Raw genomic sequence first — 17933 nt, forward strand, 5'->3', positions numbered from 1 at the left:
CAACCAAGTGCATACATTACAATCCTTATTGTGCTGTTCATACGACTGTTGTATATGGAGACTAAACCTCAGAGAGTGCATTCCTCTTTATGATAATGGGTCAAAGCTCTTGAGCTGAGCAGTAGAGGTTGGTTATCGCGCTTTCCCTTTAGCTCAGACCTCTCACTCTGTCACTGAAATGTACAGCCCAATTGAAAGCAGAGCAGCAATTTTACGACAACTCTGTGTTCCTCATGTGTTCATGCTATAGAAGCCATCTGCTTTGGATTTAAATGTCCTCCTCCTCCTCTCCCCCTCCTAGTTTCTCCTTCCTTGTTCCCCACCCTTTTGAGATGGGCTAATGGTACGAGGCTCTCACCAGTTAAGACTTTGGTATTTGTCTACTTCTCTGTTTCCCTTCAAGTGCAAGAGTACTAAAAACGTAATTTTTGAATGGCATGTCTTTACCATTTTCAAGTATTTGAGAGCAGTTTATTTTTAGGGTTGGTTATCTAAATTAATTTAGGTGTTCATTGGGTCTCTCTTATTCCTGATTTTGCGTTGGTTTTTTTTTTGTTGCACAGCTCTGTCTATTCTATCCCTGTGCTTATTAATCATCTCATATGATCGGAGGAATGATCTGTGTCCTAGCGTACAAAGATAGTGGGAGTGACTGCAGGAAATCATGCACTGAGTTTCCCACTTACCGTACATCTCAGGGGTATAACAACTTGTAGATTAGGCTACACCTTGATTTTAAAGAGGATACTATGTTGTGCCTGTGTGTGGCCCTGTTTTGTGTCAACATTGCATCACTGAATATTACTATCACATGTGTGCTTGTGCCTCATTTACCAACTGAGTGACCTGTGTATGTATGTGTGCGTGCGTGTTTGCACATGTGTGAATGTTCAATGGCTCGTTTCTGTGATCCAAACCAGAGGAAGAAACGGTGAGATCATTTGGTTATGGAGCTATGTCTTCTCCGTTGAGGACACTGTGCTTTACAGACCCTGTGAACCTTATTTTAACATGATAGACTCAAGCCTTGGAGACAAACTGGCACCATCTGAGTATAATGACAAACACTATTTGCCACCTTTTAACATGGACTGATTCACCATTAGAGGGCTTTGCTTCCACTTGATGGCCACAGAAAATGCCCAGAATAACCCACATGTCCATTTAGCTTTTACCTTCACACCACACTGAGTGGCTATATTTGTAGAAAGCAAAGGAAAACAAAACACTCAACTCATCTTTACAGAGCCTCGTGCTACCATGACGTGGTTCTATTAACTTAGTCATTGCCTTGTGCGTATTCTGACCGATGTGTAAACTTTGCTTAAAGGGTTATTTTCCTGGAATTCCAGCCAAACCTAAACATTTACTCAGTCATTCTATTGTTTACATCTGAGAGTTATGATCTGTAATCCTCCGAACCGATGTAAACTGAAAAAACATGTCGTGTGTGTATGTATGAGAAGAAACCCAAAACCCTGCTTCATTAGTCTGTGGGCTCTAAGTGTTGTTTTTCTGTTATGCCTCTGCTGGCAGCAGTGGCATAACAGTCCAGATGTTATTGTGACGCGTATTCCCACATGTTTGGGTGTCCACTGGAATGTGCAATACCAGCTGTGCCTGTAAAGTTTGTGACTTTAGAACCTAAACTTGCTTTTTAATCTCAGACCTCCATGAGAGGCGATGTGACGAAATCACAACTGACCACAGCGGGACAGCAAGACTTATTTTTATGGCTCCGAATGTGCCACACAAAACAAGAGTGTCTGTGGTTTTCTCGCTGCTTTTTAGTTCTGAAATGGACGAGTATGAATTTCCCTGTATCTCAGGAAATGAAGTGTTTTTGAGTGTATGAAAATGCTTTAATGTTTGCAAGTAAATCTGTAATATAATAGCATCAGCATAAAATCTGCGTCCAAAGTATGATTCAGTCATTTAATAGAGCTTATGAAAATACATTTCAATACAGCTGACTCATTTTTGTCAAGTAAACGTTTCAAGCCTGCATTAATATTCCTGACAGCTCTAATGATGTTCCTGCCATCAACTAACTAAGGGAGTATTAGAATAAATCTAAAAGTCAGTTTGGCTAACACCAAAGGCCAAGGCAAGACCCTGAACAAAACAACATGAAGAGATGAAAAACAAGGGTTAAGGTTAGACCTCCTGGCTCGTACAGCTGCCTGGCACAAAGCTGAAATGAGCGTACTTTCCAAAAATCATTTAATTATATTTTGCTACGGGGAGTGAAAACATCAGCACACTTTCAGTTGGCGCATCAAGGCAAAGTAACATGTGTGAAACATCATCCAACCAAAAATGTTGCAATAGCATAGTCTTGGATGTTAGCTAACAAATGCATCAGGACAATGCTGTCAGTTTGTATAGACTGGTTTGGCGCTGGCCAGCAGAAGTCAGAATTTCCAGTCTGCGTGATGTCACAGCGTTAGAAAAGCTGACATTGAGGTTGAGGTCATGATGTGGAGGGACTAGATTGAAGCACACTTAGTTTTGGCTTGAAGGTTATGATGCAAAGCACTGACGTGTGTTTGGTAGATGCCACATGGTGCAGATTATAGTTGTTATTACTCATACACTTGCCAGGGCAAAGAAGGGGAAGACCATGCAGTTAAATCCCCTTTGTTCACTCTTCTCACTCATGTGCCGCTAAAAATGTGTAACCAGGGTCCAAAAAATAATGGAACAATTCAACATCTCTAAGTAGACTGGACAGGTCTCGGCTTCTCTTAACATTTTTCCTAATCTACTGGAGATGAAACGTCAGTTACATAATGATTAGGAAAATTCTTTGTTGTCATGTTGGATTTTTTTACATGTGGAGAAACTTTTTCATATTTTGAGATGAAATGGCAAACATCCAGGATGTTCACAGATTCCATCTTCAAAATAAAAGGATTTTGTTAATCAAAATTCCCACTCCCTGTCTGATTGAGACAGCTACAGGGTAAAAGAGAAGTCTGGAAAGATTTAGCTCTTTTCCAGTGATGAATTTAAAATTGATAAAGACAACTTCTGACAAACTTAACTTTCATTAAACGTTTGAGATTTTTTGAGCAGGCCGGAGGATAGTTTGTTTGGTTAGATCTGTTTGATGACATTAACGTTGCATGAATTTGTAACGAGCTTTTAAGAATAAAATTGATTTTTTTTTTTCTCTCTTCGTGCTGCTCCAGTTGCCTAAGAAACGATGCCAACATGAAGTCATAAAACAGCCCTGGAGTTTTTTTCATGACTGACTGAAGGACTGTTTGTAATCATCCTACTCACAAGAATTTTAGAAAGTAATTTAACACAGCTGTGATGGATGTAAATGTAAATTACACAACTAAACATTGCGCCAAAGCTGAGTGGGGTATTGTGTATGAAGGAGCTCGATGTCATAGCAGGACAAGGATCAATGGTTGTTGTTGTTGATACAACAAGTAAACACTGTTGAATACTTTTCTTTATTTTTCAGAATTATTTTTGGCTCCCTAAACCAAATTTCTCAAAAATGGCCAATAGTTTGGTTAGTTTTTGTTGCCTATTTTAATGACGTGTTACTACCTTATTCCTCCAACTGAGTTCTTTCACTTTCAAACTTCACAAGTAACTTGTCAGGTAAACGTGGCCTTCGAAGTAAAGCAAGAGTTTTTGTTGACATGCCACATGTGAATGCATCTTTATTTAGCATCTCCTTTTTGATCTATAGGCCAGACCCAAAGGTGAGGGACTGACTCCCTACCAAGGAAAGAAGAGATGTTTTGGAGAGTACAAATGTCCCAAATGCAAGAGGAAATGGATGAGTGGCAACTCCTGGGCCAACATGGGGCAAGAATGCATCAAGTGCCACATCAATGTCTATCCACACAAACAGGTACGCACATAAACTCCTGGTTATTCCTTCTGTAAGACAAGCGTAGGAATTGTAAATGGTCCTGAGAATACTTCTTTATAAAGATGTAAAAACAAAACAAACAACATTTCAAGTATAGAAATATAATTTTTTTTTTTCAAATATTTGACCAAAAAGCACACAGAAACAATGTCATATTGTAACAATTGGAACTTGGACTCTTTACTAGTCCTTGAATCAAGCCTTTTAGTAAAGCAGCCCAAACTTAAGTTGAAAGCCTTCCTCTCAACCGGTTAAACAGTGACAGAGAAAGAATCCACTCACAGCTCAAGATATATTTATCCACACACTACATCCTCTAATATTTATGCTTTTCGACATTCTTCCAATTCCACTTCCTGAAATAAAATAAGGATTACTCCTCGAGGCCCGTCTCATTCCCTGAATACCGGAGCTGACTAGACTCCCCTATGTTAACATATGAAATGAAGCTGAAAAAGAACTGCATGATAATTTTATATCTCAGAGCTCTGCCAAGGAGACAAGGAACGGGAACTTTCTATTGAACGTCTCATAAGATTTTGTACATTTACAGTCTTGTTGAAAACTCTGGATTGAAATTACAGCAGCAGCTTTCTTTTACTCCCTAAATGAAAAGTTCAGCATCTTCAAGGACAGAACGAACGTAACTCCCTTGTGCCTCTCCGCTTACTTTCTAAAGATACATTGACGGGGGATTCCAGCTCTTTTCCTCATCTGAGTGATTCTCATAAAATTCCCACCAGAGTTTCCATTGTCCAGCAGATAATTCAGTTTTCTCAAGGACCTGATGTTTTTGACACAGCTACAGTTTATTTCTCATATTTACTGGCAGCTCTGGTGGAAAAGTGAAAGATCTCCTTTTAATGACCTGTGGTAGTCAACCTTCCTTCACTGAGAGCTTTTGGACTAAATGTAGTGTAAAGTCATCTTTCCTTGAAGTCAAACAATAGATGAACTGTAACAAAATAACCCAAATAAGCTGGCGCTCAAAGATTCCCTTGGCCTTTAGTAATGATTACAGAAAAACTCAAGTGAAACCAATGTTTACATAATAGCCAGTGGGATGTAATGTATGTTTATTGTTTTTACAGACTTTCCCCTTCTCCATGGTCTTTGCTTTATCTCTGCAACTAACTGTCAATTTAACTTGATCTGTAAGAGTATAGGGGGAGGGTTATAGGCCAGAGTTTGTTTTGGTGTTTGGCTCAAAACCTGCTGCCAAAAAACTGCTTGGAAACCTCAGGGGTTTGACACTGCTTTGTTTTTCTTGTTATTTCAATTTGACTCAATCTTCTTTGGTTACTTCCTCAGCGGCCTTTGGAGAAGCCAGACGGCCTTGATGTTTCTGACCAGAGTAAGGAACACCCGCAACACCTTTGTGAGAAATGTAAAGTCCTGGGCTACTACTGCCGCCGTGTGCAATAATCACCTTTTTCTTGGATCACAACTCCTAAGGCTTATCAAGTCTCCTCACATCCTCCTCGCTCAGTTCAAATCCTTATGACAACTTCCTGTCCTCCTGACGTCTTCTCTTCGGTATCTCCAAAGCCTCAGACTGGACGGTTGCTGTAATCCTCTTCAAACACCCTTTTTTCCAACCCTTCCCCTCTGCCCAGCCACAGATGCTGTTAGAAACACTTTGTGCAATCCAAGGAGCATGTTTCCTTAGTATGGAGTAAGGTTACTGTCAAAATTACCTCAAAAAGTCACAGGCATAATGTGTTGATTAAAGATCTGCAATGTGCCGTAAATACTGCATTTCAAGTTTCAACCAGTGGTGGCGGTAACGTATCAAAATGCTAAATGCGAGCCGCCATTTGAATTAGAAGATGTAGAAGGAGAACAAAATGTCGTTTTTTCCATGCAAACACTATAATATTGTGCATAAAGGATGTAGCAACAAAATAAAAAGAGATTAACTGAACCTCGTTTTGTTCGCTTACCGTTTTAAGTGACATTTTGTTGTAATGTGCCAATTCTTCCAATACATCTTGTGTTAAACAGCGGTTTGAAGCCAGAATTTTGATGCATGACCTCGACCACTGGTCCAAACGTGAAATGCAGCCTTGCATTGCAGATCTTTAATCGACACATAATGTCTGGGATCTAGTGACGTAGTTCATTGTGTCGGATTTGGATGAGATGGAATGAGATTTGTATCCACAGGAAAAAAATCTACAAATGCAACTGGGATTAGGGTGCACACATTTTACCTGTGCACCCATAAAACTGTTGACAGTAACCTTACCCCATTTCTTATAATCACTGTCCATCTCTTTGGGTATTTGTGTCAAAAGCAAATATTTAAAGTTTTGTTGTTTCGGGGACAAAAACCAATCACGCCCAATCAGAGTTTACCATCATCATCATCAACAACAAAAGTACTCATGAAGTATCCCCTGGTATGTATTTTGTTGTTCCTTACCAATATATCCTTATAAAATCTGAATAATATCCATATATACAGCTTACCCCAACTTGGGGTTTGTTGACTTTGTGTTTACAGAACTCAGCTTTCCATTTCCTTGCCAAGTGAAAAGTGTAATAATTTGGTGAAGCAGCGCCTCCTCTGATAGTTTCATGATTACGAGGCCTATGATGTCTTGCTGTGTAAGAAGAGTCAACAGCACATCTTAGTAACTGTGAATGAACTTAGGGATAATGTGCCATACATCCCTATTTATTTTCTTGATGTCTAGTGTGCAATTAGAACTTTAACTGGGACAGACAGAACTACAGTATATGTTTGTGTATCACGTTATTGCGTAACTGCTTCCAGGTATTGTTTAGGAACTACTGTAAGTTCAGCTGCACAGAGGAGATGCTTTGGCTATATTACGTGCATGGCTAGCAGGTAAAGTTGGAGCAGTTACTCGCTGGAGGTTTTTTCTTTTTTTTTAATGCCCTGAAAATCCAAGGAAATTTAGATTTAGATTTGAGATACAAAAGGACGTCAAGTTTTCAGCGTTGCACTGTGTGCTTAGCATTAGAATACTTAGATAAACAGGTTAGGCTTCAATGAACAGAATGCCAAAAGGAAGTTTATTTTTAAGAGATTAAGAAGAGTTTGATTCTTGACCTTAAAGGAACAGTGACTTTTTTTTTTAAGTTATTGAAAGTTGTTTAAAGAGTCTTGGTAATGTGAAATCTGTTCGGATGAAGGCGGAGCTTCAGAAAAATGCAAAGATTTTAGGATGAATCGGAGGAACTGAATGGCTGATTTGGTCATGTGATGATAATGAAGAACTAAGGACGTGCTGAAAGTGACAATGAAGTCTATACTTGTTTTTTTTTTATATATTATGGGATGTTGTATCATAACCGATGTCTTTAAAGGAAGTGAAGTACCCATCATGTTTACATTGATCAGTTTGCATTTAGAAAAACACAACAGAGGAAATGAACCTAGCTTTGCCTTAAAAAAATGGTTCTAATAGGAATTATTAACAGTTTGTATATTTTTCTAGCCTTAACATAAACTGGTTGCCTTCCTTACTGTAATATATGTGCCTTCTACAGATTTTCAAAGGCTTTGAGTTGAGGCAACACATGCATATGGTGATGGAGACTTAAAATTTAGAGTATATTTGTAAAGTGACACAGGACAAGTAAACAATGAAGCTCCTATAACAGCGGCTCAACTTACACGGTGGGTGTTCGCCTCAACACACTTTGCTGAGATGTGCATTTCCAACCGGCAATAACAAATCTTACTCCGGCCTGTTGAAACGAATTGTCAACAAAGATGTTTTCTCAGTCGATCCTTACAACAGAACCCAGGGGCGTACGAGACTGCAGACCTCAGGCTTTGTTTTTTAATCTGTCGTGGTTGTGTTTATTCAAGAAACAGTGGGTTTGCTCCAAAAATATACAGTGGGAGCAGATAATGGTACATCCCAGAGCTGGGACATTTTTCAACCAAAATCTACAGTACAAAGGGCACTGCACAAAGGTGGGAAACTTTTGTGAGGCACTGTGGAATATTACAGGAAACAGAAGAGAGTGTTTGACTAGGGCTGGGTTAAAAAAAATATTGATTTATCGATTTTAATTGATTTTCCTTTAAATATTGACTCATAAAATGTGGTATAAATGCAGTGCTGTGGGCTCAATTCTTAATATAAACATTAATGTTTTTAATAATGCACCAAATTAGAGTTAGTTTCTACTATTTACTACATTAGTTCTCTGACAATCTGTTCTATATTGAAGTAAAATTGGTACTGTCACGGAAATATTTTAAACCAAATTAAAAATCGGATGGAATGGACTCGCAAATCGTATCGAATTGGGTCCTTGTGAATCAAATTGATTTATTAAATCTGAATGATATCCAGCTCTATAACACGTTAAGGTTTCATTCATTCAGACAACAGGGGGCGTGGCCAGCCTAAGAGAACTCTCAAGTTGGCCACGTCCAGAAATAAGTCGTAAGGACACATTAAAGCGATCAGTAGATGCCTCTGAGGCTGTTGAAACATGTCAGGAGATCAAAGCAAATTTCAAAGTACATTTCCTGAAAAAAGTAGTCTGAATAAATGAAACCATAACATATTATTTCAAAAAAAGATGACAAAACCTACTTTCTGGAATTATTACTGAGCTCTATGTTTGGACTCTGATGTAACACGTGTTCAAATCAGATAGAATGTAAATACTTTATAAGTATAAATTAAAACAAAAAAGTTTAAAATTTGTGGTTTTTCTTATGTTTGTTTACCTTTGCGTCCCAACGCTGGGAACAACTCATTTTTATAGATTTTTTATGACACTAACCCAATGATCGTTCTAAAATTCCATCATTCACACTCTTGTGCTTCATTGATGGTATTTAAAGACTGATGATGCCTAGCTGATGAGCTAACCTCACACAGCAGTGATATTGTTAGCTTAATAGGCAGAATAAATTCAACCCGCTCACATAAATCCTGTTGGTTCCAGCCCACAGACCTGCTATGAGGAGGAGCCATTTGAAATGGCAAACCACGAGCCAATAACGACAGCAGCAGATACGTTTCAAAAAGACAGAAAGTCTCTGTTTTCAGACTTCCTGTCTTGAATAAATGGCATATACTTGACTTTTCTATTACATTTTTAATTAAAAAAATGAAAACAGTTTATTTCTATTAGTGGGATGTGTATTTTGGAAAGATTATAAAAGATGTTGAAAATTTTGTAACCCATCTGCAGACACTCAAGTTTTTTCCCTGATAAGGATAGTTTTTGTATATATTTGATGGCCATCCATTATCTATGATAGTAGCTCATTTGAAGTGTTAAGCAATATTAAAAGGCTTTTATGTGTGTGAAGAAGGGCTCATGGCTCAGAAATAATCAATTTTGTGTGTGTTTTACAAAAATCTGACGGGTTGTCCTGCAGAAATATAATGGAAATACTTTTTACAACACTTTTTGTATAGAATATGCAAACAAAGTTACACTAAGAAGGAAATATTGATTATTATGAAGAAAGCTGGTACATAATTAATACCCTTTTGACTTATAAGCCATTGTATGTTTGTGTTATATGCTATATCAGTGTTGAATACTGTCTGTTACTCAGTTATATGTGACTAATTATGAGCTTTATTTACATTCGTACTTGCCACATGTGCTCATTTATAAACATATTAGGAAATTATATTGTGTTGCAGATATATTTTTAACTTAGCGATGGATACTCACCACTGTAAGCACATTAAACTGTGATGTAGTTTGCTAAAAGCAGCAACGACAAGGAACTATTATAAAAAAATAAATGTGTTGGGAGTAGTTTAGAGTGTACTTTTTTTTTTTTTTTTTGGTCAGGAATGCTTGTGTGTGACAAAGAACTATCCCCAGAGTTTGCATGTGCATGAGTTTGTCTTTGAATGAACCAATATGTTTGTGCAATGTACACTTATTTAAGTCCTTTGTAGTAGTTTGCTCTAGTAGTAAATATTGTTTTTAACATTAGTAGCAAATGTCAAGTATTTACCGCGGATGTAGCTTGATCTGCAGATAATACACATTATACTGAATGTAACGTGTTAACACTCGTGTGGTCAAGTGGGAAAGCTCCTTTTGTATTATTTTACCGTCTGTATCACTTGAGATGTGTTTGTCATGCAGTATTGGAACAATGTAATATTTGAAATGGACAGAATGCAGGCGTGAGAGGTTGGAGAGGAGTTGTTAGCAAGAGTCCACTACAGGTCTGTTTCTTCTGTCCATGAAACGGCATTCCAAAATGTGCCTTATTTGTTAGTTTGGAAACCTTTTTAGAGCTGTTGGGAAGTTTGATGAATAAAAGTTATATCATTGAATTAGAAATGTTTGACTGAAGCCTGTGGTTATCATTCATCCATTTTATCATCACCATAAATCACTCACACAAGGAAAACATACAGGATACAGGAGATAAAAATTGGTCAATGACGTTCAAGGATTTTAAATGCGTGATACTTCATAAAAAAAGGCATCATCGGGAAAATTTTGCACAAATATTATGATGGGAATAAAAATGGAAATACTTGCCAAGTAGAGCAGAAACCAAGTTGGAATAGATTTAGAGTAATTTTAAAGATATTTTCCAAACATCACATGATATTTCGACATTTTTTGACACAATTTTCACAAAAAACATTACTTATCTGTAATTTATTCTGTTATTTAAAGTAATTGTGGATATAAGAGAGGTACTACATATATAATCTCTTTGTGTGCAGTAAGAGAACAGAAAATGTATTGTAACAGACAACTGTCATTGAGAGCACACTGCATTTTTCTTTTTAAAGTAATATATGAATTAAATAAGTCAAGAAACAAAAAAACAAAAATAAAAAAACATCACCTACATACGAAAGAGAGGAAAAAAAGGAGAAAACTAAAAGTTTAAAAGAAATGCATTAGTTAAAAGGGGTAAATAAAGAGGGTAAGTGCTTTTTTGTCACATCTTTTGATGCAGTTATGTACAGTAATTAGCTAGCTCCAGGAAAGGGGTGGGGCCTGTGAGCAACAGCTGTCAGACAGCCCATCAAACACAATCCTGGCTCTGATTGGTTGTTTTTGCTCGGTCGCGGTGCATTCTGTTAATCTGCCAAAGGCATACTAGTTTCATGTAACGCTGTCCTTACATAGCGACAGCTTTAGTAAATCTGACAAAAAGTCACTTTTATAAGAGTTGCAGACTGCACCTTTAAGGATTCTTGGAGGTGGTTGGGTCACAGAAGAGACAAAAGTTTGTAGCAAAAGATTTCCAGATTTCAACAACTCGTGTTGCGTCCAAGAAAACAATAACATACAAATTCACAACACCGGCTAACATGGGTGTTATGCCGTTAACGTGGACATATGGGGCAAAAAGGAGCAGCTTTTATCATCATTATAGTCCGTTACACAATGGGAACATCGACCCTGTCTCAGAGCCAAATTTCCATGCATTATTTTGAACAAGCATTCCATTAAACTCCAGCTGAGGGCGGAAACCCAAATTATATCAACTTTGTTACAACATCTCCAGCTCTCTCACACACACAGCCAGACCTGAACATCTCTATGGCAACAACAATGTAATGTGAGAATTTAAACAAACTGTAGAAGGTCAGCGAGCATATGGTTTCATTTACAGGCCAGAGCTGCTTTTTCATCTCGCCTCATTATTTACTTTCATAAAGTATTAGCCCCGATAAGCAGCAGCAGCAGCAGCACCCAGTCTCATTCACTTCTAAAGACACAGCAGTTACCCAGTGGAGCTCCATCATCTGTCACATACACTGGAAACCACAAGTTTAAAGACACATATGGGTTTTTTTCTTCTTTTTTTCAGTCTGACATGAAATCAGACTAAACTTTTCCTGTTTTAGGTCAATTAGGATCCCAATATTATTTCTATTTGCAAAATCCAAGAATAATGAGATTTTTTCAGATACTTTTTTATGACTTTCTTCAAAGTCAGAAGTTTACATATCGTACATTTCACTAATATTTGGCAGAAGTGAAAGTAATAGGTTACAAATGCTCTCATTAATTTGAGTTGCTTTTGTGGGTACTTGTACTTTGTTTGAGTATATTTCTACATCAGTAACTTTACTAGTACTTAAAGGGTACCTGTAATGAAAACGTATATAACAAAAAATGTGTTTAATGTCTTACCAATAAACAAAATATGGAAACCTTATAAAAAACACATTAAAAAGACTTTTTAGAATGATTTTATACCTTCTGGGATTAAACTATGGAGAGCTGAATACATTTTTATTTTTAAATTTTTGATCAAAGGACATTGTGAAATGACAAAATAAATGAAATAACCAGACAACAATCAAATGCATCACATCATCGCCGACCAACCAGATTAAATGTAATGTACGGCACCAAAACAGCATTGAATTCTGGTTATTTTCTCACCTTCAGAGTTAATAAATATAGCTATACTTAGAGCCTGAGATTTTGAATTGAATTCATTGGTTTTATTTTATTTAAAAATCATTGTAAATTTTAACAAACCGAGTAACTTTTACTTCGTGTACCATTTAATTTTTCTACTTTTTATTTGTACTTGAATATTTTATGCATGACTAGCAATTTTACTTGGGTAACATTTAAATCAAGTAACAGTACTTCTACTTGAGTAGAATATATCACTATTAGTACTCTTTACATCTGTGCTTGGGTCAAACATTTTGGTTATCGTTCCATAAGCTTCTCACAATAGTTGGTAGAAACAAAACTTCTGGTTCCAACTGTATATGAGAGCTTTTTTTTTTGTTTTTTTTTAAACAGTGATGTAGGTGGATGTGACACATCCTGCTCTGATGGACAGGAAGTCACCCGTGCTGGAGTCTGGCTCTAAAAAAAGCTTCAGGATCATTTCCGGGAAAATAAAACACAGCGGCACAAGACAGTGAATGTAGATATAAATATTATTTATTTATAAAATGCACAATTTATAAACATTGAAACACAAAATCAAAACATTTCACACTGACTTTTATCAGCAGTAAAAAATTCAAAAAGTGCATCTTCTTGTGAAATTCAGCTGTTGCATAACTAATGCTGCTGTACGCGTGCGTCCCTCTGTTAGTCCATCTCTCCACAGTCGACTACGACTATTCTCTTGATCACTCCTCCGTCGTGTAAACCAAACGACTCAATCTTCGTGACCACGTCCATGCCATCCTTCACCTGCCCAAACACCACATGTTTCCCATCCAGCCTGAGAAAAGCACAGAAGAAGAAGAAGAAGTAAAAAGCTCAGGTGCTGCTGACACCTGCTCCACTTTAAATAACTTCATTGGTTTATTTTTGATTTAAAGGACTTTACCATTCAGTTTTAGCTGTGCAGATGAAGAACTGAGAGCCGTTGGTGTTCGGCCCTGAATTTGCCATTGAAAGAGTTCCTGTAGAAATAAGAACAATAAGATAATAGTAAGTGAACAGGAGCACTGCCATCTAGTGGAGGAGCAACGCTATTAGCAAAGTACAATAAAAACTATTAGAAAATGAAAAATAAATGTTAAAAATGTTTAAACGTACTGAATGTCTTTGGGGCTGATGCACTTTAACTTCTCTGTGATGGACACATGTTTCCAGTTCATACATTATTTTAGGACTCTACCCTGTTCTGTTCGCCCTGCCTGCAGAAACCTGAGCACAGGCAATTATTAACACTAGTTACTGTAATAGAGGTGTAAGGATAAACTCAATTAACAATTCCATTCGAATACCCTTTTAAAAAAAAAAAAAAAAAGTAATGAAGCACTTAACTGTTCTCAATTTGAATACATAGAGCAGTGGTTCCCAAACACTGGTGTGCCGTGAGGCATGTACGGGTGTGTCATGGGATTTTGTGACAACCATAAATTATTGCAATATACAGCTACACAAAAATAATTAACTACTTTGTATGAACTCATGTCATAATACAGGGGCAAACTTTATACCTATATATATATATAGATTTTTTTTTTTAATATTAAGTTAATGAATATTTTATGAGTAATATAGTTGTCGGTTACATTTTATTTGGCATTAGTAAATAAATATGCACATTTACAGATATTGTACATGATATGAGTGATAAAGGCTATTTTTGCACAATAGGGGCGCCTTCAGATTTTTACTTGTCCTTTGGGCACAAAAAGTGTGGGAACCACTGACAGATCATATTTTAGAGAAAGAAAACAAGTTAGTCAAAATACAGATTCTTGTTCTTTTATTTAAATTGTCCAGAATTTCTTAACTAATATTTGTTTTTTTCCCATCGACGTCTTACAAACCGTATGAACTCAAATCATAAGTACAGTAATAGAGGGATGTTCTTTTTCTAAAGTGCAGCTTATGTTCGTGTGTGTGTGTGTGTTCTTTCAATACTTGCACAGTCATTGTTCTTACTTTTATCTTCCCACCTTTAATCCATTTCTGACTTCAGAAAGCCAAAATGCTGCCACACTTGCTCTTACGGGTCAGGTTTGGACGGTAACTGAGGTGGTGTGTTTCGATTAGCGCGAGAAAGACACAAATGGATGCTGACTCGCCTCGGACACGCACGCAGGGATGTGAATAGCGTCTGGTTGAAACGGTTTAGGGCTTAAAGAGACATCGGCTTCATTCGGGTTTGGGACAGGTCTTCTTTTATTGGACCCAATAAAGCTCTTCTCCCGCTGCGGCTGAACCGACAGCTTGAATCAAACAAGCACTAAAACAGTCACATCATCACCTCCTATTGTTTAAGCAGAGTATTGAAGCACATACTGTGCTGTATTCATTTTAATCCCCTCTTATTTCCATCGATTTAAGATATATCCTTACATCCCTACTACCGTAGATACCACCTATACTGTGCCTTATTCCATGATTGTGCTGCTGTACCTGGGCCCGTGTGTTTCAGCTTGAAGTTTTCATCTTTAAACGTTTTCCCGTAGATAGACTTTCCTCCTGTGCCGTTGTGTTTGGTAAAATCTCCTCCCTGCAACAAGATCAACATCACATTTATAGAAGAGTCTGCTAGTATGTAATACACATCTATATAGCGGCTGTCTATCCGTACGACAGATGACGTTGCCGGACCTTTTCTACATAAGCGTAATGTGCCTGTGTATTATCACCGTGTCAGGATGGCCGAGTGGTCCTGACTCAGGGATTCTACCTTCCACTGCCGTGGGTTCGAACCCCAAATTCCACCTTTAAGAATACATCTTTGAAAAAAATAAACATTTTAAACTATTTCCTGTGTTATGGCTAAAACAAAAAGGCTTAGCATGGTGAGGAAAAATAAATATGAGCTTAAATAAAACTGATTTTAACTTTAAGTCACGTGGTGCACGTATCACGTGACCTAAACTGGTTAATGAGGGGTGCTGCGTGCGAATAAACTGCCGGTGTAGTGTAGAATAAACCTACTGCGAAAGTTTCCCACAATAGACAATGGGCGTGCGCATCTGACAAACTGCGCATGCGCGTCAGTCATTTTTGAAAAAAAAGGTAAGAATCGTTCTTTTAATTTTTTAAAGTGTCTGTAGGTACGTTAAACATAGCCATAACCCCCATACAGATACATCTCCGGAGCTTTTCTACATAAGCGCAATGTGCCTGTGTCTACACCGTGCCAGAGAGTCAATTGGTCTAAGGCGCCGTACTCACCGCTAATGTGAGTTTCGCTATTGTGGGTTCAAAACCCACATTTGACAAATTATTTTCTTCATTTTAACATATTTAACACAGAAAATTCCACCTTTAAAAATACATTTGCGACAAAAATAAACGTTTTAGGGTTAGGAGTTAGCGTTAGGGCTAAAATGAAAGGGTTAGCAGGGTAGCTATAAAACAAATATGAGCTAAAATACAAGCGATGGAGCTTTAAGTCACGTGGTGCACCTATCACGTGACCTAAACTGGCCAATGAGGGGCGCTGCGTATCCATAGAGTGGCTGTCTACGAATACGTTTAAAGTACCTGTAGCCACGGCCTTAATTTTTAGGTTTATGGTTAAAATTAGGGTTTAACATAGTAGGAAAATTTAAGGTAGTAAAATATTGTACGTATACGTGTAAATATTTACTACGCTATTAGTGCGCATGCACCTGTAGGAGGCTTTATGCGTTCTGATAGCCACTGCCAACATATATTATTGGACATTTTAGATGTAGGAAGATATTATCCAATATCCAATACTTGTTTATTTTTTTGCTGATATCAGTCTGATATCTGATGTCAATAATCGGATTGGGACATCCTTAGTGTTTACATGTTATGAGGATTAGGGTGCATGCAGTGGATGAATGATCCACATCTTCGACCTTACACTATTTTTTTTTTTTATTGTAAAGTGTCCTTGGATGGCCTGAAAGGCGCTTTTAAATAAAATGAATTATTATTATTATTATTACCTGACACATGAACTCAGGAATAACTCTGTGGAAAACTGATCCTTTGAATCCAAAGCCATGCTCCCCTGTGCACAGAGCTCTGAAGTTCTCTGTGAAATCAAATCATATATATATTTTACGTTATTATGTATGAATTGTTTCTAGAAAAAAAAAAAAAAAAAGAGGAAAAAACACACCTGCAGTTTTTGGCACAACTTCTGCATTGAGCTGCAAAGTAAAGCAAACCGGTGAAGATGCACTGCTTTTTAAGTGTTTTTAATGCTATGCTAATGCTAAGCTAACCTCAACAATGATCCTGCCCAGAGGCTCAGCGTCAGCCTCGATGTCCAGAAACACCAGCAGTTTCCCCGCAGACCCAGAGGAGAAGAACCGGGCGGCAGCAACACCGAGCGGGCTGAACCTCACGAGCTTCTTCACCTTTAACATGTCCGAGATTCATCACCTGTGACGTCACACGCAGAGAGGAATAGGCTGCGTTGCAGCAGCAGCGACACCACGTGGTGGGAAAACGGAAAACCCGGAAGTCTTCTTCTTCTTTTGTGGGTTTTTATGGCGGTTGGCAAACATTTGGTACATTAGCGCCACCAGCTGATGTGACTCAAGCTATACTAAAAACAAAACAACAAAAAAATAGATACTATTCATAAAAAAAATTAAAATGAATTAAAATCTAAAACTATTTCCTTTCTGAGCTCTGTCTCAACATTTCTAAACTACATTGTGTGTTTTCTAAAACCCTGAATTGATCCATTGTGTCACTTTAAGCTTGATGCAGGTTAGGGATGAGGTGGAAGGCATTAATAATGTGGTTCAAACCATTATGTTATTTATTATGTTATTACTCAGGAAGAGCTTCTTTCCTCATGTCAGATTTTTAACTCTCCTCTCCACAGTTAAAAACATTAATCTGCACACCTTGACACCTGTGGACACTGCGTACATTTTTTTATATTTCGTAGATTCAATAAACCTTTTTGTAAATTATTTTACATTGCTTTTTTACTGGCTCCTGCTCACTTTGCATACTTTACACACTGACACTTTGCACGATTCTGTTTTTTTATGTCTTGTGCATTCAAATAACTCCTTTTTATCTTATATTGTGTTCTACTTTGCTGTATATATATATATATATATATATACACACGTGTGTTGCAGACCTAGTGTTTGTTGTTGTTGCAGTCTTTACATTTTACTACACATCTGTATGAGTACGTGAGTGTGACAAATAAAAACCTTAAATCTTAAACTGTAAAACCTTTGGGGAAAAGATATAGCACCCTTATTAAATGTATTAATGGTTAAAAGATCTTGAATTCTGTATTTTAATTAGAGTCAGGTTGATAAATTGGCCATTTTTTTTAGCCATAATCAAATAATCAATATGTAACTGATAAAATACCTTTTTTCTGCAATGATATCCTGTGCGTTCTGCATTATAAAATGCTACTTTTAAATCGGCAGTACAAAATGTCAACAATGGGAGAAATGCACAAGCTCAGTGTTGACACTGTCACATTGTGCCTGTTTTTTTTCTTTTAAATGATCCATGTTTAGTTTTTGCAATTTGAACAACTTCATTTTTTGAAATATTTTTTTACATTATATTATATATGGAAATACAGTTTGCCTTTTCTTATTTATCAGTGGCTTTACTCATGTTTACA

The 17933-nt window shown here is 37.2% G+C and overlaps 2 protein-coding genes across 4 annotated transcripts in view; one reads left to right on the forward strand and one right to left on the reverse strand.

Annotated features, from left to right (window-relative positions):
- Positions 1–17933, forward strand: part of zcchc24 (zinc finger, CCHC domain containing 24) — a 46065-nt gene that overhangs the window by 23897 nt on the left and 4235 nt on the right. The window contains exons 3-5 of one of the 3 annotated variants that reach the window (XM_028469406.1): positions 3713–3877; positions 5210–5252; positions 5354–10210. In XM_028469406.1, coding sequence (XP_028325207.1) covers positions 3713–3877; positions 5210–5252; positions 5354–5421 — 276 coding nt within the window. In that variant the 3' untranslated portion in view covers positions 5422–10210. Of the gene's footprint in view, positions 1–3712; positions 3878–5209; positions 10211–17933 lie in introns of those variants that run through there. The other 2 variants (XR_003675679.1, XM_028469404.1) reach the window with 2 other exon arrangements.
- ppifa (peptidylprolyl isomerase Fa) lies at positions 12784–16756 on the reverse strand. Its single transcript, XM_028469407.1, has 6 exons — positions 16549–16756; positions 16443–16473; positions 16267–16355; positions 14750–14846; positions 13203–13278; positions 12784–13094 (listed from the first exon to the last, which is right to left on the reverse strand). The coding sequence occupies exons 1-6, from the start codon at positions 16690–16692 to the stop codon at positions 12959–12961; spliced, it is 573 nt and encodes a 190-aa protein (XP_028325208.1). The 5' UTR covers positions 16693–16756; the 3' UTR covers positions 12784–12958.

The sequence above is a fragment of the Gouania willdenowi genome, chromosome 15, assembly GCF_900634775.1.
Source record: "Gouania willdenowi chromosome 15, fGouWil2.1, whole genome shotgun sequence".
In the NCBI taxonomy this organism is placed as follows: Eukaryota; Metazoa; Chordata; class Actinopteri; order Blenniiformes; family Gobiesocidae; genus Gouania; species Gouania willdenowi.

Coding starts and splice junctions, on each gene's coding strand:
- ppifa (XM_028469407.1), bottom strand. CDS start 16,692: ATGTTAAAGGTGAAGAAGCTCGTGAGGTTCAGCCCGCTCGGTGTTGCT. Junction 16,474..16,548: donor TGGGCAGGATCATTGTTGAG/GTTAGCTTAGCA, acceptor TTTACTTTGCAG/CTCAATGCAGAAGTTGTGCC. Junction 14,847..16,266: donor TTCCTGAGTTCATGTGTCAG/GTAATAATAATA, acceptor ATCTTGTTGCAG/GGAGGAGATTTTACCAAACA.